We start from the raw sequence: 27,974 nt of genomic DNA, 5'->3' as shown, positions 1-27,974 counted from the left end.
ATAGACTTTTATATTTAACTTCCAAATTGTGTTTTAAAGTAATGTTGATTTAGAATACTCATCATAATAATTTACCACTTTATATTTTTGAACGCTTTTATTTTTCCAAATATACTCAGAAATTCTTAGTTGTAGTTTAAAGATAAATTTTTACCATACAGTTCTAGTCTTTCTGCCAGTAGGAGAAGTGCTAAGATGATTCAGGGCATAGTAACATTTGACCCCTACAAAACAACCTTATGAAGTCTATGTGAACAAAATACATGCAAGAGAAAACTGGATCTAAGGCTTTTGAACTTTGAGTGTGATGATGTAATTAGGAAGTGACAATGTCAGTACTTACATTTGTTTTCTCATCCACAAACCTTGTCGTCAATGTGTAGACTGAGTGGTAGAATTGAATGGTGCCAACTATTCTTTGTTAATTTTTAAAATTACTTGAATAGTAAAGATTTTTTTTATAACTGAACATAACTCAATTAATGGCTAAAATGTCATGTATAGGAGGGGATCTTTAACTTGGAACAATCACATTTATTGAGGAATGTTTAGAAACTTTAATAATAGATGTTTGTACTTTTTTCCTTTTGTACTAGGATTGAATTCAGAGGCATTTAAGGACTAAGCCACATCCCAGCCCTATTTTGTATTTTATTTAAGAACAGGGTCTCACTGAGTTACTTAGCACATCGCTTTTGCTGAGGCTGGCTTTGAACTTGTGATTATCCTGCCTCAGCCTCCTGAGCCTGGCTCTGTACTTCTTGAATTATAAGCAGACACTATGTCATAAACACTTAATTATTAAATTGTATGTTATATTTTGTTTTGTTTTTTAAGACAGTCTTTTTTCATTCAGGACATTACTGTATAAATTTATTAATTATATGTATGTTTACAAATACATATATATTACTTATATGTGTGTGTACATATATATTATAAACATATATGTATGTGTATAGATACACTATATGTACATAAAATTATTTTAATTTCACTTTAGGAAATACTGTCTAAGCATTCTCTGTGGCTTAAGGGGCTTTAAATCATTACAGAATTTAGTTTTAAACTGCTGAGAACTTTAAGTTTTTTCACTGAAACATTCTACTCACAAATTATGTGGCACTTGATAGAATCTTAACACATTTTCGTTTTTCCAAAACCTTCTTACATTATGGCAATTGTTGAGTGCCCTAGATGATTCATAGAACAGTGTTAAATTATGTATTTTGACCTTGAGTATTTTCATTTTGTACTAAAGTTACTTTTATCTGCTTGTTCATCAAAATAAACATTGCATACTGCTTCTTGAAATTTATTTTGTTGTGCAAACATAATATATCTTTTCTGAATATTTATATTGTAACAAACTATTTTTACAGCTCTGTTTTATGTTTTTAGAGTCATTATCTTTTCTTATTTAACACAATATTTCCAGGACCATTTATAATTTATTGAGGATTTGATGAGACAAGAGTTCACCTGCTGGTAGCTCTGACTCTGTAATATGGTAATATCTCAGTTCTGATTGCAGTCTCCTTCAGAAGGAATGAACTGTTATTTCAGATTGTTGAGTGAAGTTTATAAAGATGACAGGCTGCACCAGAGAGATCATTCTTGAATTAGGGATCCTTGAAACAGCCTAGGTCATGTGCTTTATACCATGTCTTGCAAAAGCACTAGCAAAACCAACAATAAAATAGTGCAGATCACCAACTTTGCCAAATACAGGTCTTGATTATGTGTAGCTGATCAGTTTTTATTTTCAATGACTGATAATTATTTTCAAGTAACAAGACGAGCTTAGTAGGAGAAAATATAAATTGTTTTTATGGCAATTTTCTACTTATGATCACAGAAAGACAAAGTAAAATGTTTAGATATTTTGGAAAATTTGAATTTTCCATGATATTTTTAATCTTTCAAATTTTTTTCTTATTTTGAAACATTGTACTTGACATTTTGATATCACCTTTAATGAAGATTTATTAGTTATCATTTACAATGTTTTTAATCTTGAATGGTATTTACTATTAACCTCAATTCACTAGAATATATTAATAGACTGTTCTGTGCAGTCTCAGAGAAGCATCAACTTGGTATCTACTAGCCTCATCCTGAATATGGGTGTCTTTTAAGTTGGCTACTGGCTTCTTGAGAAAGAATGAGAAAATGTCCTATGAGGGAGAACTTTATAAATGTCAGTTATTTATTTCATAATCCTATTTTATAGTTAACTCTAGTGATGAGATTAAGTATACCAAATATTTTTTTGTCCAACTCATTTAAAGGCTGTCCTTTGACTCTTTTTTTTTTTTTTTTTGCAAACATTTCTTTTTGATCCCTCATTTTTGTTTTATATCTACGGGGTCAATTCACAATAATTTATATTGCCAAAGGCGCCATGTAAATTCAACAATCACCATATATATTTTTGATTCTATTAAAACAGATAAATATTTTCTGATGCATAAAAATTTTGATTCTTTTTTAAAAAAAGAGATGTATTTTTCTGATGTGCCAAATAAATCCTTGCTATCAAGAATCTCACAAATTAATAATAGTCATATAATTGCTAGGATGAAAAATTACTGAAGAAAGCAAGATACAACTTGGGTTCTGAAGAGAGCTCAGATTTTATTGGGAGATTCTAGCATGACTGAAGAGTTGGAAGACGGGTGGGGGGGTTGTAAAAGAGTTTCAAGGCACAGGGAAAGCGAATGTGAAATGCAGGTAGACTTCAGCACACCTTGGGGAACGTAAGCTAAAACTGGGATGCTTTAAAACAATGCTAAGCAGGAAGTGTGAATCAGGCAGTATAGCGATACCAGACTTCAAACTATACTACAGAGCAATAGTAACAAAAACAGCATGGTATTGGTACCAAAACAGGCGGGTGGAACAATGGTACAGAATAGAGGACACAGAAACCAATCCACAAAACTACAACTATCTTATATTTGATAAAGGGGCTAAAAGCATGCAATGGAGGAAGGATAGCATCTTCAACAAATGGTGCTGGGAAAACTGGAAATCCATTTGCATCAAAATGAAACTGAATCCCTTTCTCTCGCCATGCACAAAAGTTAACTCTAAATGGATCAAGGAGCTTGATATCAAATCAGAGACATGGCATCTGATAGAAGAAAAAGTTGGCTATTATCTACATACTGTGGGGTCGGGCTCCAAATTCCTCAATAGGACACCCATAGAGCAAGAGTTAACAACTAGAATTAACAAATGGTACTTACTCAAACTAAAAAGTTTTTTCTCAGCAAAAGAAACAATAAGAGAGGTTTACAGGGAGCCTACATCCTGGGAACAAATCTTTACTCCTCACACTTCAGATAGAGCCCTAATATCCAGAGTATAAAAAGAACTCAAAAAATTAGACAAAAAGACAACAAATAACCCAATCAACAAATGGGCCAAGGACCTGAACAGACACTTCTCAGAGGAAGACATACAGTCAATCAATAAGTACATGAAAAAATGCTCAACATCGCTAGCAGTCAGAGAAATGCAAATCAAAACCACCCTAAGATACCATCTCACTTCAGTAAGATTGGCAGCCATTATGAAGTCAAACAACAACAAGTGCTGGCAAGGATGTGGGGAAAAGGGTACACTGGTTCATTGTTGGTGGGACTGCAAATTGGTGCAGCCAATTTGGAAAGCAGTATGGAGATTTCTTGGAAAGGTGGGAATGAAACCACCATTTGACCCAGCTATTCCCCTTCTCGGTCTATTCCCTAAAGACCTAATAAGAGCATGCTACAGGGACACTGTTACATCGATGTTCATAGATGCACAATTCACGATAGCAAGATTGTGGAACCAACCTAGATGCTCTTCAATAGATGAATGGATAAAGAAAATGTGGCATTTATACACAATGGAGTATTACTCTGCATTAAGAAATGACAAAATCATAGAATTTGGAGGGAAATGGATGGCATTAGAGCAGATTATGCTAAGTGAAGCTAGCCAATCCTTAAAAAACAAATGCCAAATGACTTCTTTGCTATAAGGGGAGTAACTAAGGACAGTGTAGGGACGAAGAGCAGGAGAAGAAGATTAACATTAAATAGGGATGAGAGGTGGGAGGGAAAGGGAGAGAGAAGGGAAATTGCATAGAAAGGGAAGGTGATTCTCAGGGTTATACAAAATTACATACAAGAGGAAGTGAGGGGTAAGGGAAGAATAATACAAGTGGAAGAAATGTTTTGCAGTAGAGGGGGTCGAGAGAGAAGAGGGGAGGGGAGGGGAGGGGAGGGGGGATAGTAGAGGATAGGATAGAGAGCAGAATTCATCAGACACTAGAATGGCAATATGTAAATCAATGGAAATGTAACTGATGTATCTGATGTGATTCAGCAATCTGTATACGGGGTAAAGGTGGGAGTTCATAACCCTTTTGAATCAAACTGTGAAATATGATATATCAAGAAAGATGTAATGTTTTGAACGACCAACAATAATAAAAAATAAAAAAAAACTGGGATGCTTTTTCAGGGCATAACTGTAAGAAGTTAGGAATGAGTAGAATAAATCTTATGTGTTGGAGGTTGTGGAAGAGAAAGTGGAAAAGGTGGATTTGGACTCGAGAGTTTTTGATAACCAGGCATTGATGGGATCCAGACTTTACTGAGATTCATGTGACTATAAGTGTAGAACATGCTGGAGACAAGTGAAGCTAAAAACCACTGGAAGCCATTACATCATTGGCTATGTAAAAGCTTCTAGGCAGGGGTGTGCATTTAGGAACTAACTAGATATGTGGTAGGAGTGGAGATTAAGGAGAGGTATAAGGAAATATTTTGGTGACTAGTAGGTGATGACAAAAATCAAAATCAAAATATTATCACATGAGTTTAAGCAATAAATTGTTTTAATAACATAGTCACACTCTTGTTTCTATCTCTGATATAAATAATTCCTTATTGAAATTTGGGTCTCCCCAAGGTTCCACAACTAGGCTAGGGTCTACTTGAGGTTATGCAAATAATCTAAGGTAGGAACTTCAAGGAAAGCCCCAAGATCTTCTGTCCATTATATGAATTTTGAGATTCCCTTATTTTAATATCACTATTTTTTCTGTGAAATTTTAAAATCACATTTTTATATTTCCTAAAATAGTTGACTTCATGAAATTGGATGAAAATTTCTTACATTTTTTTTTCAAAACATATGTTGTGATGGATGCCTGAATATTTACCATGAAATGAACATCTTAATGCTTTAGGATTCTCTGTATTTTTCTACATGTGAGTGAATTTAATTTTGATGGGACAAATCTGATAGGATGATATCTGAGATGGTAAGAAGATTCATTTGATATAAAGTTTAAGTAAATTAGCAAACTGAAAAGCTCAAACTTGAACCCAAGGTCTTTTGATTCCTACTCCAGAACAGCTTTAATTGTAGGAAGAGATGTTAATTATTTCTCCCTTTACTACAATACAATTTCAGATCTGAACAAAAATTTAATGTATTAATTATTAATTAACACATTATAATATGTTATAATTATTAAATATATAATTAATACATAATGATTATTATTTAATTATAACAATTATTGTAGGGATTGACAAACTTTTCTGGTGAGTAAATATTTTTACCTTTAGAGGGTAGATAGTCTTTGTTCAAATGATCATTTCTAGCATTGTAGTGCAAGAGCAGACATAGTTGATATAGTAAGGAAATGGATGCAATAATACTTTATTCACAAAAGTAGGTTGCAGGCAGATTCTGTACCAATCTCTGATCTACTCCCCATGAGCCTTATTTCTGAGAGAAAAAAGCTGTAGTCAATCCAGAAAGTTTATTAGACTTCTTTAGGTTTCTTTGGGCTGGAACCTAACAATCTATTTCATCTTGTTGCTTTTGAATCTAATCTCTCTCTATCTAAAGAGCCATTTAATAATCAATCCGGTTGGCAATGTCTGCATCTTCCCTCTCCTCAGCTCTGAAGATGTAAATGTTATTGTAATTGGCCATTTTATGGTGCCCATGGGCTTTGTTTAGGTAATCGATAATGTCTTAATTGCATGGACAAAAGTTAGTCGATTACATTTTTTTCCGGAGACTTGCAGACATCCAGTCCCTTGAGCTGTTGCTCTGTCTTTCTTCAAGATTCTTCACTCTGCAGCTTTGTGAAGCAATGTCTTTAATAAGCAAATTTAACAGCAATTGTATCACTTTAACGTTGCATTTAGACTCCTAACAGATCACAGGAAACAGAACTGTTCTTTGAATCTCCTCCATCTCATGTTCCAAGGGAAGATGGTTAATTTTAACTTGATACTTATATTTACCATCTGAAATAAAATATTTGTATAATTGTACTATGTAGTATTCATTTTATCTTTCTTTGAAAGATGCAATATGTTTGCATAAAATAGCATAATATGAAACAACAAAATATTTTCCAAGTGCTTTTGATTTGTAATGCAAGTATGAATTCTGCTGGCAATTTTAGTCAAAGGCCAGAATTTTACTTCTATAGTCAGAGCCTGGGAGATTTGATTTTAGAAAACCTATCTTTATTACATTTTCTACTTCTAAAGGACTCTGTGTTTTATATTAGTGTCAGGCTGGTTTTGTTTCTCCACGGAGCTTGGAGTTTAAACTAGAAGATTAAAAACAAGATAGGAGACTTTTCTGCTCAGTTATCCCCTTTCCTGTGTGTGTGTGTGTTGGGAGCCAGCGACCACACCCTGAATATGGCGCTGGTCTCTGCTTCCGCTTCGCTAAGCGGTTAGAGTTGTTAGAGGTAAACAACTCCTTGTAAGGCTGTGGGGCTGGGCTCTGGCCTGCTTCCGCTGCGCTGTACCTATTAGACTTTTCCACGTGGTGCTAGTTCATTGGCGTGGCTGGGTACTTAAGCTAGGGCAGACCGACCACTCGCTCTCTTGTTCCTGTTTTCTCATCATGATTCAAAGGTCCTGAGTAAACTGCTGAAAGAAGAATCCTGTGTTGTGTTTCCCTTGCCGGCGAGGGGTTGCGGCATGTGTGTATGTTTGTGTGTGTGTGTGTGTTGTGTTGTGTGTGTTTATTCTAAGTATTCGAAATTAACTATTAACAATCCAACCATGTCGTTTTTAATTTGGGATGAAATTTGATGATATACATCCAATTCATTAATTTTTTTTTCTCATGCAGGAGGAAATTGAAACTATTTTCACACCATTGTAAAAAACTCCCCTTTAAGCAGAGAGAGGAGCCACAAAATGATCCATGATTATCTTTTTTGTGTCTGTTTCTACTTTTGCTGTCTCCACTATAACAAATGATAACAAATGAGATCATATGGAGTTGAAACTCTGGTGGTTGCTATAGGGAAAATATGAATGCAGAATGAAACTTAATATCAGGCAGTGGTGGTATTCCCTATTTGTAGCAGACTTAAAGTAAACACATAGTTAAGTGCAAAAGCCAGAAATTATTCTCCCATTGTATCCCGAGAATAATCTGAGGTTGCATGGGAGAAGAAAATATTTGGGTAATTTGGAAAAAAATAATTTAGAAACTAAAGCGTTTTGACAATCAAGTGTTGAGGATTTTGAAAAAGAAAGAAAAAATGATCAGTACTTTACCCTTGGATACTTAGGGAATTAAAAAAAAAATTCCTGTAGTTATAAATGTACAGAATGCCTTTATTTTGTTTACTTTTATGTGGTGCTAGGGATCAAATTCAGTGCCTCACATGTGCTAGGCAAGCAGTCTGCCACTGAGTTACAACCCTAGCCCCTATTTGGGAAATTTTTTCAAACAGTCTTTGAAAATATTTGAAACTAAAAAATTGAAGGAAAAATAGATAAACTTCAAAATGGAATGATAAAAATAACTATTAAAACTAAAAACTAATAGTAACAACTGAATAAGTACTAATTCAATAATAATTCATGCTGTATTGTATTTTAAAAAAGTATCTCTTATTTTTTCATCCTTGGTAGAATTTTGTTTCTTAGTACATTAATTAAAAAGTAGATGTTAATCTATATGAACAATTGAAGCTGTGCACCTAGATAGAAGATGCTAAGAGAATTTTTTTTGTGTGATATTGTGTCTTCATACTAGGAAGGAGTAGGCAAGCTAGGATTGATTTGCCATAATTAGTACTTAAATTTTTGTCAAATATTGTGTTTAAGAAAGGGAAGAAGTATGTTTTCTTCACAGTATTGGTAGGATTTTTATGTAATATAGGTTCAGGGTTATTGATTATATATTTTATCTCTTTCATTATTCCTTTAGATTTTTTATAATCAGCATTTTCTTTGAGCTCTTTGAATATTGTTATAAATTATTATTTTATAATAGAAACATTTCAAATATTCATAATTTGTTGCATTTGGGCAAAGTAAATTTCAATGTCAACAGGAAAAAAAAAACAGGTATACTATGAGCCATAAGCGTATTAGATAATTTAAGCAGAACTGAGTTAGAATGAGTTTTGAACACACAAAATGATTTCCAAATGAATTTTACTTAATTTGAGCACATTTCTAACATTAGATTGATTGTACTTTTGTTGTAATCAAGTAAATAAAGAGTTAATTCTTTGAAAAGTAAAGAACTTTTATGAAGCAATGAAAAAATTATCTTTCCTAGAATTGCTCTTGAATTATCTTTACAAAAAGCAGCATCATTCCAAAAAAAGTACAGAATAAAGGTCATGTACAAAATCTAACTTGAAAGGCTTTGAATATGTATTCTTGGACCTTAAGAAGAGTAGTGACATATGAGTTTGATTATAGTTTCAAGGATACATTTAAATGCTAGGACTGCATTTAAACATTTCAACATACACAATGATATTGCGTTCTGGGAAAATGCCACCCAGTGGTTATTTTTAACATAATTATAGATATCTGACTGTTTGTCTTTGAAATAAATTATTAAAAAGAAGATATTCATGAAAAAATTGGAATTCTTCATAGTTTAAATCATATTTATCATAGAAAATTCATAATAAACTATTCAAATGAAGATTTGTTTTATTTGTGCAATTAATTGTTCAAATTCACTTTACAGAACGTTGGGTTAATTTAATTCCTTCTAGTTATTAACATTGTGCTTCTATTGGAATTATTAATGAAAATGAGAAAACATGGTTTGGGGGCATTTAAGTAAAAAAAATATTAGGGTGATTAAAATATAGAAAAAAGAAAGAAATAGCTGTAAGTTTCTTTTCACTGTAGTTTTGGTTTCTTCCTTTCAGGATTCAAATTACGAACATTTTTACTTTGTGTGTTGTTTTCCTCCATCTTACAGATTGTCTTAAATTTTACCACAGTGGACCTATACAAGAGTAGTTTGTGTTGGTATGACTACATTGAAGTAAGAGATGGGTACTGGAAGAAGTCACCTCTCCTTGGTAAGTGCTTACTTATCTCCTATGTGGTTACACAAGTATTCTGTCCTGTATAGACACCATCTGTTGTCTCAAGGGTCATCTTAGAGTTTAAATGTATGTAGTCTACATTGCTTTTATTTTGACTACCCTTTTCCAAACATACTCAGAGAAATGAAGACATTGATTAATTGACTTAAATTAACTTAATTACAAGTGGATATTTGGATCTGAACGTAATGCTTGAGCATAGCTTTTTCATATATTAGGGTTATAATGATAATTCTTCAGTATTTTCTTGTTTTTTCAGTTTCATAATTGTGATTTTTAATTCATAATTTTTAAACATTTATTTTTTAGTTGTATGTGGACACAATACTATTTTTATTTTATTTCTATGTGGTGCTGAGGATCAAACATTTTGATGAAACAAAAACAAGATCAGGTGTGAATATATTCTGTGGGTGTTCTGTGTTTGCTGAGGCAGTAGCATGTGTTCTGTCAGGTATTTGATAGATTCTTCCTGTGCCAAGCACATTCGTTGTTTCTATAGACATTGCTGGTTTTTCTTCCAAGAGTTTTTCTGTGGCTGAGAAAACAAAAACACTTGTAGTTTGTGTCATTAGCTGTAGCCAGATTTGGTCCCCATGTAAATCTGCCATCAGTGCTTAACCACAGACCACACTATTAATTTGTATGAGGTGGTTTACTGTCGCCCTGTTTAACTTAAGAGGTGAGAGCTGTTGTGAGCGTGTGTGCTTCTATGTGGATATTTTCTTAATTTTTCCTTTTTTTTTGAGATTGTGGCTGCTTTTATTTTTAGAAGTAGCTTTGTTTAGCCATGTTGATGTGTTAGACAGATTTCTTTTTTCTGAACATCCAAAACCTGCTGAATGGACACTCTTAGATTAAAAGTGACAGCAGTCTGAGTAAGTTGGAGATCTGTGGAAATGTTTAAAAATAGGGAAGTAATGAAGAATTAAAGTAATGTGAACAGTCAGGTTGAGGAAAACATTGTCTTGTACGTTTAGTCTCTTAGCCTAGATGAAGCCATATGTTATATACATTTGTGTATTCTAAAGGAAACATTTCATTAAGCTCATATAAATCTGAAGCTAATATTTGAGTTATGTCCACCAGACTGACTCAGTGTGATATGGTCTTCATGTGAAAAAATTTCTCCACCATTTCTTGTAAAACTTTAGCACTCATAGTGCTTGCCCTATATTCATCTGGAAAGGTGTAAGCATTATAAAAACTCAGGAATTATAAAAAGTCCATATCTTCTGAGCAAGAGATTAATTTCAACAGATTTTCCTGGCAATTTTCATGCATACTATCGCTTAAAATGCACTATAGGAACCTCTAATTTATTTTGCATCTTGGGAAGATATTGTTCTTTCTTTTCAATGTTGATAAATTTGCTTTATTTAAATTGGCTACCAGTTTTCTCATATTAAAATTATGCATGATGTCATTTTCAGAGGCACACAAAAGTAGATAGAAATGTCATGTATTTATAGAATTATTTCATGTGCTTTGTCACATTTAAACATTTGTCATTATGTGAGTTCCTAGAACCCCAAGGTAGACATACAGTGAATTTTTGTGGAAGGGTTGCATAAGAAAGGAAGAAACAATAGTTAGTATTGCATCTATTTTTCATTATTTTTACCTCTGGATATGCAATTAGAAAACGTCACATCTCAGACTGAAGTCTTATAGTAATATTGGTTATTCTGCCTATAATTCCACCAATTGCAACTTTATAGATGAGATAGTGTATGCAGTAAGTTTCTTGGAGTATCCCAGATGTTGTCCTGATGGGTTCTCATTGACCCTGGCTAGAGAACCAACTTCTGTTTGGACCAGGAGCACATTTGTCAGCAAGTCACTCTCCTGATTACTGACCAGATGGAGACTTGAACCAGTGTCTCGAGGGACTTGTGTCTTTTCTGTTTTTCACCTTGATGTTTCATGGGTCCATCTGTAAATATCCTTTTTGAATTAACTCTTCTTACTATATGTGATGATAATACTGACATCAGTTGTTTGATAGTTTATAAATATATATGAAGAGAATGTTTTATTAATTTTTATTAAATAAATATTAAGGCACTATTCTAACTCTGATCACTAGGGATAGAGATACTAGCCAAACTAGGTTTTATATGTATAGTTTGTAGCTAATGTAGAAAGCAAGTAGAACACAGAATCATATTTATTTGGTGCTTTTTATTCTTTCATTTCTTTTAGGTAGATTCTGTGGGGACAAGGTGCCTGAAGTTCTTACCTCTACAGACAGCAGAATGTGGATTGAGTTCCGTAGCAGCAGTAACTGGGTAGGAAAAGGGTTTGCAGCTGTCTATGAAGGCAAGTCACATTGAAGTTAAGAAATGAATATATTTTAGATCTCTCAGCTAAGTGTCCTTTTCCCCCCAATTTCATTAAAATGATTTTGTGACCATATTTAAAAGTTTTAAATTATAACATTTTGTGAACATGCATTTCAATATTCACAAATTATCTTTATAAAAAATTCTCCAGACATTAAAACTGTTAAAAAACTGCCAGTTTTCTTGTATCAATGATATAATAACAACAAAATGTGCTCAGAGAGGTGTGGGAGAAAAAATCCAAATGGCACAAAGTGTTTAAAATTTGTTTCACAATACTATTAAAATAGTATGAAGACATTATTTTCCTTTGTCCTGAATTTGTACGTATTTGGTCCCAGCACTACTGAAATAGTCTATTATAGGAAACTGCACAGAAAGTAATTGTGCACATTTCTAAAGCATGCTTTGTCTAAATCAGAGAGTCAGCATTCAAGGAAGAATTTATTGCATGCTTTGTCCTATGCTTCTCTAAAACAATAAGATAGCATTGTGCTTCCTGGCTTTAAAAACAGCCCCTTACTCACCATGTGGTAGACAGCGGAGATCCTTGCTTGTATAGGAGTTTAGGTAATTTCCAAGACAGAGATTTTTGATTCCCTTAAACTTTCAGTGAATGGAAGCATTTTGCTTTAAAGATTAACTGCACAGTGGTGAAGAGGAGTATTTGGATGAAGCCACAGATGTTGAGCACATGATGCTAGCTCACTGCCAGAGGCCCATTCAGCTCTGTTCAGGGTGAAGCTTGTCTGCTGATGAGATATTTTACCTGTGGTCAAAGCAGTTCAGGAAATCATAGAACAAACTCACATAGAATATATTTATAAAATTCCTAAAGGCTTATATAAGTTTAAGACATATTCATTTTTTCAGGGGTGAAAATGTGACATAAGAGTGATCAACAATTATATATTCCTTGACTGATAGTGATCTACTGTTTATAGTTAAGAGAACTACATGTTTTACCCTCTAAATCTGCACAACAGTATAACCAGCCAACTCTGATTTTTTTTTATAACCTGGTTTTTATGTTCTTAGTTACTGGAACTGAACTTCAATATTGGCTTAATAGAAAATGAAAATGAAGTGCCATGTCTAGTTCTATTTATTTACTTATTTTTGCTTTCTTCAGCTATCTGTGGAGGTGAGATACGCAGAAATGAAGGGCAGATTCAATCTCCTAATTACCCTGATGACTATCATCCGATAAAAGAGTGTGTGTGGAAAATAACGGTGTCTGAGGGCTACCATGTCGGACTGACCTTTCAGGTCTTTGAGGTAAAGTCTTTCAGGTGACCTTCATGGGGCATCTTCTCCATAAATGACAGTGGCATTTAAGGGAATCCTCATTAAACCAGTAAAAAAACAGAGAATTGGCCTTTTAATCAGTGAAGAAACAAAGGATCAGCTATAAAATGTAACATCAAGAGTGAAAGTTTTTTTAAAATTTTTTCTCCCTTTCCTCTTGCTACAGACTTTTTTAAGAAGATTAATGCGAGTTTACATTAACTTCGCTATTTGAATTAGGATGTTTGAAGTGCTGACAATAGGGTTTTTTTTTTTATTTTTGACAAATGTGTGGGCTTATTTCACAAGACTACTTGGAGGGTCCATTAAGTAATAGGACTTTTATTTCTCTTCTACGAGGTTAAAAGGTAGACAATCTTTTTTTTTGTTGCTGGGAGAAAAATCTTTTTTTTTTTCTTTTTGCTTTTTACCTGTTAACACAGATCATTGTTTACATCAAATATAGAAATTCAAGTGTTCTTAGGAGTTTTCAACTTCATCAAAAATATTTGTCAGGAAGATCAGAGGCACCATTTTATTATTAGATGAAGGAGTAGAATAAACTAAAGATGAATCAGAATTCTGGATCAAAGTCAGGGTCTCAAATGACTAGGCCCAAGCTGGTTAAAGTGTAATGTTTCGTGGAACAAGAGAAACTGAAGTAGTGATTTGAAGAAAAGAAATGGGGGAGTTTTCTAGGGACTCTAGAGCATGTTTGCATCAAATAGTCACTTGAGAAATAGAGGCCAAGGTGAAGAAGTGAAGACAAACAATGAGATGGTGCTGGATCTAGATGCCATGATTGGAGATTCTCTATGCTGATCAGAAGCTTGATTTACTGTGTAAGTTGTCAAAAGGCAGTAAAGGGCCCGTCTATCAACAGCTAGGTTGCTCTTGCCACCGAGGGCAATGATCAGGGTCCAGGCTGTGGATCTATAACAGGAGCCTCAGGGGAATCTATACATTTTCATAAGCCCAGAGATCTTAACACACACTCTGTAAGCTGGCGTTCTGTATTTCTTTTGTACTTTTCTCTATCTTCTTCCCCTTCCATGTGTCATTTAGTTTCCTAGATATTTTTCTCAACATGAAAAAAAAAATTTCTCTGCTTTGATCAGGATGTTGTATTTTATGCTCAAAACTACTTTCCATTTTTGGTAATCTTGGTTCTGAAATTATCTGACTCACATTTGAGTTTTGTTATTTCATGGACACATAGGAGTGCAAATATTGTTTAGATAGACTAATTAACAAGGAACTAAGATTGAATGAAAGATTTTCACCTGCAATTCAGACTGGAACTGATTATTGAAAAATTATCTACCCAATGGTCATATTACCTGTATTTTGGGATATTTCAAGAATTAAGACATTAGCTGTCTTTCAATATATAACTCATTTGGTTATGGAATTCTCTCATTACAGAAATTATGTCAGACAAGGCATTCATCCCATGCACCTAAGAACAAGGAAAGATGAAATTACTGGCTTGGCTGTCTGTGCTTTTATTTTTTATGTATCAATGTAATAACTTATATTCTTCAAAAACAGGATAGGTTTTGGACAAATAGGAAACATTTGCAACAGGCTGTTCCTGACATGTCATTTAATACTTGTTGGCCAATTAAATGAATACATGATTACTATGCTTTGGGATTGAGAAAAGCCAGGTAATAGTCTGACTGATAATACCTTTTGTTTTCTACAGTTTACTGTCCTTTCTTCATTTTTCCATATATCCCTTATGTTTCTGCCTGTTTCACTTAGATACTGGGCATATTTCAATGCGTAACCACACCAAACTTTTATCATCCTCATTACAACCACTCTTTCTCAACTCACCTGAGTTCTACCTCAGCATTTGGTGTCACCATTTACCTACAGAATATCCTTAATTCTATTTTTCCCCTTAAGCCTCCTCGTGAGGCTCTGAGCATATTCCATTAGTTTTGTCTTCAAATTATGCACATACATCATGACTTCGTAACAATTTCTGGCTGCCACCCTGTCCCTGTCCTCACCTCTTCATTTGGAACTCTTGCTGAGCACCTCAGGTCTCAATTCTTTCCCTACCTGTCCTGTTCTCTATAGAATGGCCAGAATGATGCTGTTTCAAGTTAAGGTGGATGGTGACGTTACTTACAATCACCTTCCTGGTTTACATCAAACCTAGAGTAAAATCCAGACTCAATTATGGAGCAAGACACTCTGCAATTCAGTCTTTAATATCCTTCTTTCTCTTCCTATGTCAGCTAGCATCCAGGACCTTCCTATGTCATGGCATTTGACACTGATATTTACCTACATCTAGATCTTTGCTCTTATTCCTTCCTCACATCATTCAGATCTCTCTTTATTGCTTTTTTTGATACTGGGGATTGAACATGGAAGCATTTTACCACTTAGCCTCACACCCAGCACTCTTAATTTTTTTGTTATTGTTGTTTTTTTTTTTTTTGAGATAGAGTCTCACCAAGTTGCTTAGGGCCTCACTAAGTTGCTGAGGCTGGTCTTGAAGTTGGGATCCTTCTGCATCCAGCCACCTGAGTTGCTGAGATTACAGGCCTGCACTACTGTGCCTGGTGTATTGCCTTCTTTAAAACTACTTGCTCACAATGCTTTAAAACATTTTCTTACCCTACAGTTTTTAAACTATCACTCTTTCATTTTATTTCATTATATTTACAACAACTGGAATTTATGCCATGAATCTGTTTGTTTACATGTTTATATGTTCATTTATATGTTCATTACTAGTTACAGGAACTGAACTTCAATATTGTCTTAATAGAAAACTAAATTACCCCTACCTCTTAATATTATCACCTTGGGACTTAGGATCTCAATGGTGACATTCTGGGTAGAATATCTTTCTCCTTAGTTCATACCTTTCTGGGAATTTATGCCACAGTTTCATCTTTCCCAGTATGACCTGGATTTTAATATAAGTAAAGAACATAAGCCTAAGTATCTTTGTTAATGAATTTTGGGCATCTTTGAGAAGAGGACCTTTTGGAGGGACCAAATATTTATACTATTTGAAAAGTGCTTTGGCCTGAATGTTTGCATGCCCTGAAATTTATACTTTGAGATCCTAATTCCCAAGGTTATGGTATTAGTGATGGTCTCACTAAAATATGATTGATCACCAAAGGATAAGGATTTTACCTGTTGCTGATGCCTATATCTCCAGCACTAATGACTTCAAGATTAATAGTTGATAATAGAACAGATGGATAGATACATGTAGGTGTTTGAATGAAAATTAATGAAGTCTCGTGGATGGAAATAAAGATCTCCTTTCAGTATCAAAAGTATATAGGTTTCTATGAAGAAGGATACAATCCTAGTCAGATAAGTTAGATTTAGAGGACTTGGTAGACTGTGTGACTGAATTTCGGCTGGAGATCCTGAGTCCTCCTAAATCTGAAACTGATAAGGATTTAGAGTTGCCTAAATCTAGATATAGAAACTGAGCTTAGGCCATTGACCAAGTATCACACCAGCCAGCACTAAAATTCATGTACACTTGATTTTATTTGCAAATTTGCCTATTCAGTAAAATTTGTGCAAGCCAAAAATAAATATTCATCATGCTTTTTGGATCATTTAAAGTCATGCATAGAGCAACTAACATGGATATTACCAGCTGTGATGTGCTTTTCTGGGAAAACGTGTGTTAGATAAGCCTCACTCAGGAATGAGTCATAGTGTTGTTGGCTATGAGTTAAGTGTTCATGAATTGCCAGTATATTAAGGTGTCCTTAAATAGAAACACACATAAAACAAGGCTATGTACAGATTGGTTGATAAAAATTTTATGAATAGAATCTTACAAAAACCTAACACTATAATTTCCTGGGAGCAATGAATCAATCTGCTAATTCACTGTTCTCAGCAACTTTATAGAACACACTAACGACACACAGTAGTTATCAATAATCAGTTGAATATATTTTCTTAATTGTCGTACTATGCCTTAGATGGTTTATTTAGTCAGTTATCTGTTTACATACTTATTTTTGTTTACACATCATGTTTTAAATTTGCATATTATGTATTTTATATTGAAAATACATAATCAAAGATAATGTCATCCCAAATTCTCAATGTTTATTGATTTTGCCTAACAAAACAATTTTTAGTCACTTAACTGAGTCATAAACTCTTTTCAAAAACTGTCTTACTTTTCGTCTTTATTCTCTGTTACTCTAAAAAGGCCACCAAGATAAAACTCATCATTCTGTTGAGAGCTACTGTAAAAACAAACTTATTAGATCTCCTTTATGGGAATTTATGCCACAGTTTCATCTTTCCCAGTATGACCTGGATTTTAATATAAGTAAAGAATGTAAGCCTAAGTGCTTCTGTTAATGCTTATCAGGTATATTTGAGGAGAGGACCTTTTTGGGGAGGGACAAAATATTTATACTATTTGAAAAGAGCTTTGGATGTCCTGAATGTTTGCATGTCCCAAGATTTATACATTGCAATCCTAACTCCCAAGGTGATGGAATTAGGAGGTGAGGGGGTAATCAGGATGTGATTAGTATCTTAGGTTCCTGTGTAGTCAAGAAGCACAGCAAGATGTGATTAGGTCATAAGGGTGGAGCCCTGATGAATCTGATTACTGAACTGGTGAAGAGGGCCTAGAGAGCTTCTACCACAGGAGGACATAGTGAGAATGTGCTAACTTGTAGAGGGCTCTAACCAGACACTGATCTGCCAGTGCCTTGATCTTGGACTTCCCACCTCCCAAGCTGTCAGAAATAAATTTCTAATGTTTATAAGCCACTCTGTCTATGGAAGTTTCTTATAGCATCCCCAGTGTAGAGTAAGATAGAAAACTTTCTCTTTTCTTATGGGATGCAGTATTTTAACACTAATATATGGAAGTAAATTTGTATATCAACTTAGATTATCTCTGAAATTAATTCAAAGAGTTCATCCTCTGTTCAGCAGAAGTGTTACTTATAAAATTATAAGCCTTAAGTACTCTTTTATTTGAGAACTTTCAGTATGCAGAAATAGAGAAGAGAAAAAAGTTTTGGAGACTGGGAATGTTTACAGGAACAACTTCAAAGAAATGTCAATAAAATAGAAAAGAAGTGAAATAAACCTGGAGCTTACTTTTGTTTAAACTGAAATCCTCACATACATTAATTCAAGTGGGATTAAGTTTGAGGTACTTGTCAACATTGCTACACATTCTGATTTGAGGATTCTTTCCTTATAAAAACCAGAGATGTTTAACAGCCTTAACCATCATTGCTACAAGCTTCAATGTTCCTGCATACAACAGGTTTTATCTTATTATTTGGTAAATTGCCCAACTAAAAACACTCTTTTAATTTCTTTAAATATTTGCATTAGCTTACAATAAGTAGTGGTCTTTGTGAATGAACTAAGAAGCCAAGATAAGGATGTCTTAGTTATGTTCTTTTACTTGCTATGCAGTGTTTTGCGGGGTGTGCAGCTAAGATTAAGTATTGGTTAATGACTGAGAAGATAAGAATTAAGAAGCTCTTCAGAAATTATAATTTGGGCTACAATTGAACTCTGAGAGGTTTGCATTTGTTACTTTAAATAAACTTGCCTAAGGTCACAAAATTGGTAGCATTGTGATTGAAACAAAGTTCCCAGTCTGTGTATATATGTCACTGAGTCCTGGTAGCCAAGAACCACCATAGTATTCTTCAGTATTCTTTCCTTGTATCCAATGCTGTTCCCTCCCAAATGTCTTCATATGTATTGGTATCTGGTATTGCCTATGGTATTGCATGTCAGTCAGGGACACATCTACTTCATTCATTGATGTTACACACTGTCAAGTACATACTATTTGTGCATAGAAGTTATTAGTAAAACTATTACATCCATGAGTCAATGTAAAATGCCTGTGTCTTGAAGGAAAACAAAAAAGGAAGTGGAGGCATTTAAATAAAGAATCCACATGAAAACAAACTTAACCAAGACCCAGGATGTTGCTTTTAACATTTTGAGCATATTTTCCCCCTTTTACAACTGTAATCATGTATTAATATTAACTCAATATCAAATGCAACTACTGATAAATATTAATTTTATAGAATAACAAAATTAACATAATTATTTATATTAAGCCTTCCCCATTTTTATTCAGGATTCTGTTTGTTGATATCATTAATTCCTGGATTTTACATGATTTTTCTCACTATTAAATTTAACTTAATATTTAATGAAAAATCCTTACCTGTATTGCTTGTATTAGAGTTTCCTTAACGTTTTCCTCAAGAGCAAAAAACAACTTTAACTTTGTTCTGAGTATATATCATTATGAGTTATATTACCTATAAAAGTTGCATTATTTTGATCAAAACATTACATATATTTGAATGTATAATTTAATTAGATTTTTTTTTCATGTTTTATTTTTTTTTTATTGTTGGTCGTTCAAAACATTACACAGTTCTTAATACATCATATTTCACAGTTTGATTCAAGCAAGTTATGAACTCCCAACTTTACCCTGTATACAGATTGCTGTATCACATCAGTTACCCTTCCATTGATTGACATATTGCCTTTCTAGTGTCTGATGTATTCTGCTGTCAGTCCTATTCTCTACTATCCTCCCTCCCCTCCCCTCCCCTCCCCTTTTCTCTATCTACCCCTTCTACTGTAAATCATTTCTTCCATTTGTATTATCTTGTCTTACCCCTCCTATCCTCTTATATATCATTTTGTATAACCCTGAGGATCGCCTTCCATTTCCATGCGATTTCCCTTCTCTTGATTAGATTTTAAAGCTGCATTATAACACTATGTAATAAGATTTTTACTGTAGTAAAATATCCGTGACATGAAATTTACCATCATAATCATTTTGAAGTGTATGTTCAGTAGTTTTAAGTACATTTCACATTGGACAACCAATCTCTAGGACTCTTTCCATCTTGCAAAACTGAATTCTATACCCACTAACAATAGTTCTCTCAATCTTCCATTTCCCTCCCCCCTCTCCTCTCCCAGTCCCTGGAAGGAATAATTTTCTTCTGTCTCTTTAAATTTCTGTTCTATGTGTGAGTCTAGGTATCTCCTATAAGCAGACTCACATATAGCATTTATTTTTTTTCATAATCGGCTTATTTCACTAAGCATAATGCCAAGTTTCATCCATATTGTAACATATATCAAAATTTCCTTCCTTTTTAAAGCTAAATATCAATTCATTATACGTATATTTATTCACCTGTACAAGGACTTCCATCTTTTAGCTGTGAATCATATTGCTGTGAGTACAGATATACAATTACATATGTTTATTTCTATATACCTATTTTGTATAATGTATGTTGGATGCAAAGCCTGGGTCTGGCCCCTTCCTCTTGGACTGGCTTTCCTTCCATGTTAGAGTTTATTTGCAAGAACATCTCAAGAAACTCTGTACAAATTGGTGGTTTTAAAATGAGAGGTTGACCACTTTTAGCCCAATTAAATTCATTTTACTTTTTTGCTAAATGGTAAAACTCACTTTTTTCTTAGTTCTCTAACTGGCTATTAAAAGTAGAGATCCCCACTGAGTAATGAAAGTAACACTAACCCCTCTGGCTGGCCTTTGGTGGTGTTATTCCTTTTTTTTATGTATTTGGACCTATTTAAAGTACATTTAAATATCAGTTTTCTGAAAAAAATGTTCAGAACTTACTATCACTTTCACTGTATTCTTTATGACATATTGGGTCTGTTCACTTTGTGATAAACTTGCCACTTTCATATGTAAATTATGCTCTGATTACATTAAAGTGTGTAATAAATCAGCATCATTATTACAAAACATATTTCTTATGTGTGTGATTGTGCATGACATTGCACCTGACTCTCAGCTCTTTGAACTGCGTCCATGTTTTAATTCAAGGAGAAACTGCTTTTTCTTTTTTATTTATTTATTGCTTTTATATATCATCAACTTTGTTGTTCCTTTTGCAAGAAGCTTAGTGTTATTGGCATGACATCAGTGGACTTAATTCACTTTGTATCTTCAGCACATTTATTCTATATATTCATTGATGAAGTGATATGGCACAAATGGAGAAAATATTGCACAAATAGCATAAAAATGACTCACAATTTCACTTATGCTTTCATTCATCATGTAGGTGCACTTGACGAAGAATAATTATAATTAATAGCAATGAAGCAAATTCATTGTACTTGCCTTCTACACAGGATTAAACTGGAAAGGTATACAAATACCATCATTCCAATCTTTGAGAAGAGGTCTAGGGTTGGTGTTGTGAGGCATAATGCATTTCTGAATATGTTAAGTTCATATAGATAAAAGGCACATTTCATTTCTAAACAACTTGATCAGTAAGACACTGTTATGTGAGTATGCAGTCCCTATTTCTCCTGTGTTACCTCCTAATACAAGGTACATAATATTTAGTATATAAATAAAATGAAATCCATAAGTAGGTACTTGTGTAATTAGTCCTAAAATTAGACATTTTTATACATTTACCCATGCTATCTGAATATCTACACTTTGTGTATCACACATTTAAGTATTCAGGTTTAACTAAGCAGTGAATATATTAAAAATTAAAATTGAAAGTGATTTGTTGTTTATTGATTAAAAGGACAGAGTGTGTGATGAACAGGGAAATATCGATTTCTTTTTAATCATTGAAAAAAATTTTTTCATTTTCAACAGTGTCTATATTGTTTGCCTGTGAGTAGCACAATTTTAAATGCAACTGTTTTCTTAGAATACTAATTGAAAGACCTTTGAAATTAGCTTACTAATTTTTATTCTAGCATGCCTCTTAATATGAAACAATATGATTTAATTTTTATTAAAGGACCTTCTCCTGTAAGGAGTTTTTTTCTTAACATTTTCAATTCCTTTCCTCTTTCATCTTGTTTTGTTCCCTCCCTTTTCCAATATGATTTATGAATTGGGGCAGTTTATTCTATATTTCTCTAAGCAGCTGAGGATCTATAGTTGGTTTTTTATCTGCATTCTTGTTACTGTTTAGTGTTGACTTTTTTCTTTTGTCTTTAGGAAAAATGTGTGCATTTATGATTCACATGCTCAGTGAGCCCCTACCTGTTGATATCATTAAGAATTGCTACCACTACCCCATTCCCAATTCTTATACTCCTTACTTTGTTTCACTCATATTTTTTCATGGAACTTAGCACTTTCTAATATATTCTAATTTGATTGTATATTTTTTGATTATGTACTGTTATTCCTTTTCTATTTTTCCACTAGAAGAATGTAATATACAGAAGGGCAAAGTTCTGGTATTTTGCTAAATGATATACACCAAATATTGAGACGGGTACCTAGCTGAGAGTAGGTCCTGAATGTTTGTTGAAAGAATGAATGAATTCTCTTTTGTGGTTGCAGGAAAGAAAATGGCAAATGTAGCACGTACTCTTACATAGAAATCTGTGCTTCTAATAAATTTATTTCCTGGTTGTCTTTATGCTACTTGATATGAAGACTATCACTGGTAATGCATTGATGGATTTGTAAAAGGAGTTTTCAACCAACTATATAAGAAGTTTCATGCATTCAGGTTGTAACTCTCTGAATGAATCTAATTCCAAAAGAAATAGAATTTCTGATATTAGTTTCATAATGGGAGAACTCGATCAACTAATGAATTATATGTTGAATAGTAGTTGAAAAGATATAATAGTATTAATGTTTTTTTAAATTATGGATGCCTTTCCTTTATAGGTTTAAATACCTAATAAACAGTTGAGACTTCAGGGATAATACCCAATTTTTATGAAAAAGAAAGTTAAAAGTAAAAATTTTATTCAGAATTTGTCTTATTATTTTTATAGTAATTTGTACATTTTTTGGTCTGTTGTTTTTAGAAGTTAAGGGCCAAATTGTTCATGAACAAGAGTACTCTATGAAGTGTCAGGTTCATGAACAAGAGTCAGGCTGACATTCTGATCTAATATTTGCATTTAGTCATTAAGAAAAGGGAAATTATGGGGGTTAAAAAGAGTGTGTCAATGTAAAAGGGCTCATCCAGACAAGACCATGTTACCTTGAGAAAAAGAAAGCCAGCCAAATATGGTGGCACATGCCTGTGATCCCAGAGAATTGGGAGGCTGTGCCAGAGGATCACAAGTTCAAAACCAGACATGGCAACTAAATGAGGCCCTAAGCAATTTAGTAAGACCCTGTTTTTGTTTTTGTTTTTTTAAATAGAAACCACTGCTGATTCCACAAGATAGAAGTCTTTCTATACCCAGCCATGCTAATTATGGATAAAGAATGTTATACACAATGAAATACTGTCATCACATATTATCAGATTTTCCATTCAGATTTTCCTGCTGGTCCTAACTCACATGGATATATTTCCATACAATTTTAACTTTTGAAAGTCCTTTATTCAAATGCAACATGTGCGCTTGTGAGAAATACTTATTACACTCACTTAAGTAACTTTTGTATTAACAAGTCAGTTCTATGGCACTGAGTACATAATAATCTTCCTATAAAATTGTTTATGTATTGATGAGGTCATGTTCACAAATTTTTATTATTGTAGATTGAAAGACATGACAACTGTGCCTATGACTACCTAGAAGTTCGAGATGGAAACAGCGATAATAGCCCTGTGATCGGTCGTTTCTGTGGTTATGATAAACCTGAAGACACAAGATCTACCTCCAATACCTTGTGGATGAAATTCATTTCTGACGGAACTGTGAATAAGGCCGGGTTTGCTGCTAACTTTTTCAAAGGTAATTTGCAGTAATGTGCAAACATGAGATTTTCTTTTTCAGGGAGAACTGTATTATTTATCTTAAAGTTGGGGAAAAACTGGCTTGTGGTTGTATTAAAAGTTGAAGTATGCTCTGTTTATAAAGATATTTGGTGAATTTTGATGGGAAAGGTAACTAGTGAAATATTGGAGTTTGGAACTTCGTAGCACAGGGTAGAGACGCTATTAGGATGGCTACCATATGTTCTTTATGAAATAGTCAAAATAACAAAATTCAGAAAGGAAGAAAATATTTACAGTACATGAATACATGTAATACACAAAGGATCCATAACCAGAAGGGAATTTATTGAGATGTAGTTGACACATCAGTTTATCTCCAAGTGCCAGCATGTCTAAAGAATCACTTCCAGAATGGTGTTCTTCCACACTGGAAATAATTTACATCTTCTTTAGCAAATTATTCTGATGCCTAAAATGTCTTTATGACAAAGGATTATTGCTGATCAGCTTTAATTTTGAATTGCATAATTGCATTTTTATTTTTATCTCACATATTTGATGTGTTTTATGAGGGTAAAATGAAAACTACTTTTGTGTAAATAGAAACATCAAATATGCCTGTGGGAAATTTGTAGACATTTATATTAAGTGTGTAATTATTGAATAACATTTCCTATGAGTGGAGCAAACAATTATCTATACACTGCTTTTTATAGGATAAATGAAGCAATCAATATGTATATGTCAAAATTTATTGATAGACATCTAAATATTTTTCTTATTTCAAGAACAACAGTAAATGAATTATCCCTGAGAGTTACTTAAGTATTCATCATATGAATTGAAATACAAAAAAACTTGATGCTCTCACTATATGAATCGATCAAAGTGTAAAATTGCCACATAATATTTCTTATTAATAATATTTTTTAAAAACTTTTTATGCCTGTGAATGGCAAATTTGAGGCCAGACTCAGCAACTTAGAAAGACCTTCTGCAACTTAGCGAGACCCTGTCTCAAAATAAAAAATACAAAGTGGTGGATTTTTACTCAGTGTCAGTGCACCCCTGGTTTCAATCTCCAGTATGAAGGAATAATTTTATATGTGTGTGTATGATGCTGAAGATTGACCCCAGGCTGGTCTCGTACATGCTAAGCTTGTACTCTATCACTGAACTATATTTCAGTAGCCCCTAGAATCATTTTTTTGAGATTCATCTAGCAAATTATACTATGAAATTAATAGGGAAACTATGCTTTTTCAGTAAGTTTTTCTATTTCATTCCGAACAACCTCTAAGATTTGACAGTCTCATTTGACCTGAAATTCAGAAAAAAAACCCCACAAACACACACACTGTGTCTTGGAGAAGGTACTGTTCCATTGACCCTGTCCGAGTTTTCTCTTGGTTCTTCCACAATTCTTACGAGGTTACAGACATGAGCCTTCTGTGTGATCCATCAAGGGCTTATACATTGTTCCTGCTCCTTTCCCAAAAAATGAATCGTCTTTTTTTTATTTAGAGCCAGTAAGCATCATATTTACAAAAATTTTTGCACCCTACCATGTAAAGACAAAACGCTCTACTTGTTCTGTATCTCTCACCATTTTTATAGAGGAGGACGAGTGTGCCAAACCTGACCGAGGAGGCTGTGAGCAGCGCTGTCTGAACACTCTGGGCAGCTACCAGTGTGCCTGCGAGCCTGGCTACGAACTGGGGCCTGACCGGAGAAGCTGCGAGGGTAGGGCTGGATTGCCACAGTGCTGCCTGCCTGGAGACCCCTGCCCATCCCTTTCCTTCATGTATTCTCATTCTCTTGTCTCTCTCTTTCCTTCATATTCACTTCACTCACAGTCAGGGCTGCTGTGAATCTTTGCCTGGATTCTTGTTAGAGATCAGTCCCTTTCTCCTTTGGTCACCAGGCCCATAATGGATGGATGGATGGATGGATGGATAGATATAGATAGATACATACATACATATTGATTTCTATCTCTATCTAGATCTAGTTTTGTATCCATCCCTCCATGCATCCATCCATTGGTCTATTCATCATTGTTTTTATCTTTTTTTTAATATAGTCTATGAATGTCTCCCTTATTAAGATGACAAGCCAGAATCTGAACCATCTTTGTATCTTTAACATCTAGCACAGTCAGAGCAAAGCATTTAGCATAAAGCTAAATGCACATTTTATGAATATATGATTTATTAAATCATCACTTGTCATGGTTTTCTGCATTTTCCCTTCACGATCTAACGTGAGGTTTGCCATACAGTGTTTTGTTCCCATGGGTTAAGATCCCTTTCCTAAGAATTTAAAGCTTCCTCTTTTTCACCTTCCCTCCTCCACCCTCTTACAGACCTTCATTAACAGATGGAAGAAATTGACTGCTCTTCCTTCCTATGGTCAATTTCTAATTTATCTCTCTTTAAAAAATCTGCTAAATTTATCTACCTAGAACTTGTAGCAATTTACTATTATTTGTATTCATGTACTAATTTATTTTTGATTTTGCTCACCAAGAAGCAAGTCTCTGGAAAGTGAGCACCTTTTTCTCCACTGTGTCTGTAACAGGATGAAAGTGGCAAAAGCAGCAAAACTGTTTGCTTAAGGAATAAGTGTCACACCCTTGATGGCCTATTTCTTAAAAAAAAAATCAGTCTCCCTATTTCTTCTTGTGAGTTTGAATTTTTTCTGGCTTTCAAAAGTCTCCATCCTACCTGTTAAACTACTAATCCTCCTCTCCTAGAATGAAAATGACATAGTTACAAAGTAGATACAGTATTATTTCAGAAGAGAACAATGTATATCAATCATAAAAGAATATGACTATTATTTATATGTGGGTCCTAGAAACAAACATTTTACTTCATGGTCATTTGCCAAAAACTGATAAAAGTGAATGTCAGGTAGTACTTTTGCACACGTATAAATATGGCAATATATATGCACATGCATATGTGCACAAAGGAAAAGAAAGAGGCCAGTTATCTTTTTGTAACTCTGGACTCCCTAGGAGTTAATTAATTATACTGTGCACAATATATGTCCTTTTCTTTCAACTTGCTTTTGGAAAACATGATTTTGCAAATTTTGGTATCAATAGGAAAGAGAAGAAATATAAATAGATCATCTCAAAGGAAAGAAAACCAGTTGTTAAGTAGATTTTTTGGGGGGACAAGTATGTTCTGTTTACCACAATTTATCTTGCTTGTTAGCTTAGATAATAGCATTACTTTTTGGAAAAAATAGTCTGAGAAAATAATTGATTTTGGTCTTATTGCCATGAAACTGTATTATGATATCTATCTATCAATGTACATTTCTTTCCTTAATTCCTACAACAGCCTTATCAATTCTTGAAAAAGAAAATGTTTTTTTCTTAATTCTATAGTAGCCAAGACACTATGCACTATGCTAGTCATTATACTCATTTAAAAGTTAAGTAACCCATTTTATATTGCTTGACCAACTTTCAAGTGATTTAAAATGTGGTGGTACAGTCATAATCTACTTTGTTGTAAAGCTATAAGATAGCAGTTTATAAATGGGATTTGATGATTAAAATAGTTGTATTTAAAGCTAAGGAGCAGAGAGTGCAGTTATTAGATTGTGAAATCCTGAAGATGGTTGAAATTTCACATTGGGATGCTAAGGTACCAGTGGAAAGGGGGGGTCAGAAGGGGGTGATGTTATTAAGCAAACATTTTCCTTCTTTTTAGCGGCTTGTGGAGGACTTCTATCCAAGCTCAATGGCACCATCACTACCCCCCAGCTGGCCTAAAGAGTACCCTCCCAACAAAAATTGTGGGTGGCAAGTGGTTGCACCAACTCAATACAGAATTTCTATGAAGTTTGAGTTTTTTGAATTAGAAGGGAATGAAGTAAGTGAACCATACATACCATGCATTTGAATCATACTTTGGGAATTACTAAGGCAAACTGTCAAATATTAAAAAAAAGAAGAAAAGGATCTATTATAAATATGTAGGTGTTGTAATGTTTCTTTGTGCTGTTGCTCATTTCTGCCACTGATTATAATTGTTGTTGATGTTGGATGATATTTTAGACAATTTCTGGAAGATTGAAAATCAGCCAGAGGGAGTTTTTATTCAGCAGATTTAATACACACTATTTTCCTGATTTATTAAATAATTATAGAGTATTTAAGGTCAACTTCAT

At 33.8% G+C, this 27,974-nt stretch overlaps 1 protein-coding gene across 1 annotated transcript in view; it reads left to right on the top strand.

Moving 5' to 3' along the window:
- Positions 1-27,974, top strand: part of LOC120884217 (tolloid-like protein 1) — a 120,337-nt gene that overhangs the window by 31,928 nt on the left and 60,435 nt on the right. Inside the window, 8 exon segments of the mRNA XM_078036196.1 lie at positions 6,918-7,019; positions 9,280-9,382; positions 11,615-11,731; positions 12,887-13,032; positions 23,607-23,802; positions 25,404-25,529; positions 27,515-27,561; positions 27,563-27,676. Of these exon segments, the coding sequence (XP_077892322.1) occupies positions 6,918-7,019; positions 9,280-9,382; positions 11,615-11,731; positions 12,887-13,032; positions 23,607-23,802; positions 25,404-25,529; positions 27,515-27,561; positions 27,563-27,676 (951 nt within the window).

The sequence above is a fragment of the Ictidomys tridecemlineatus genome, unplaced genomic scaffold, assembly GCF_052094955.1.
Source record: "Ictidomys tridecemlineatus isolate mIctTri1 unplaced genomic scaffold, mIctTri1.hap1 Scaffold_226, whole genome shotgun sequence".
Classification (NCBI taxonomy): Eukaryota; Metazoa; Chordata; class Mammalia; order Rodentia; family Sciuridae; genus Ictidomys; species Ictidomys tridecemlineatus.
This window is presented reverse-complemented; position numbering and strand designations above follow the sequence as displayed.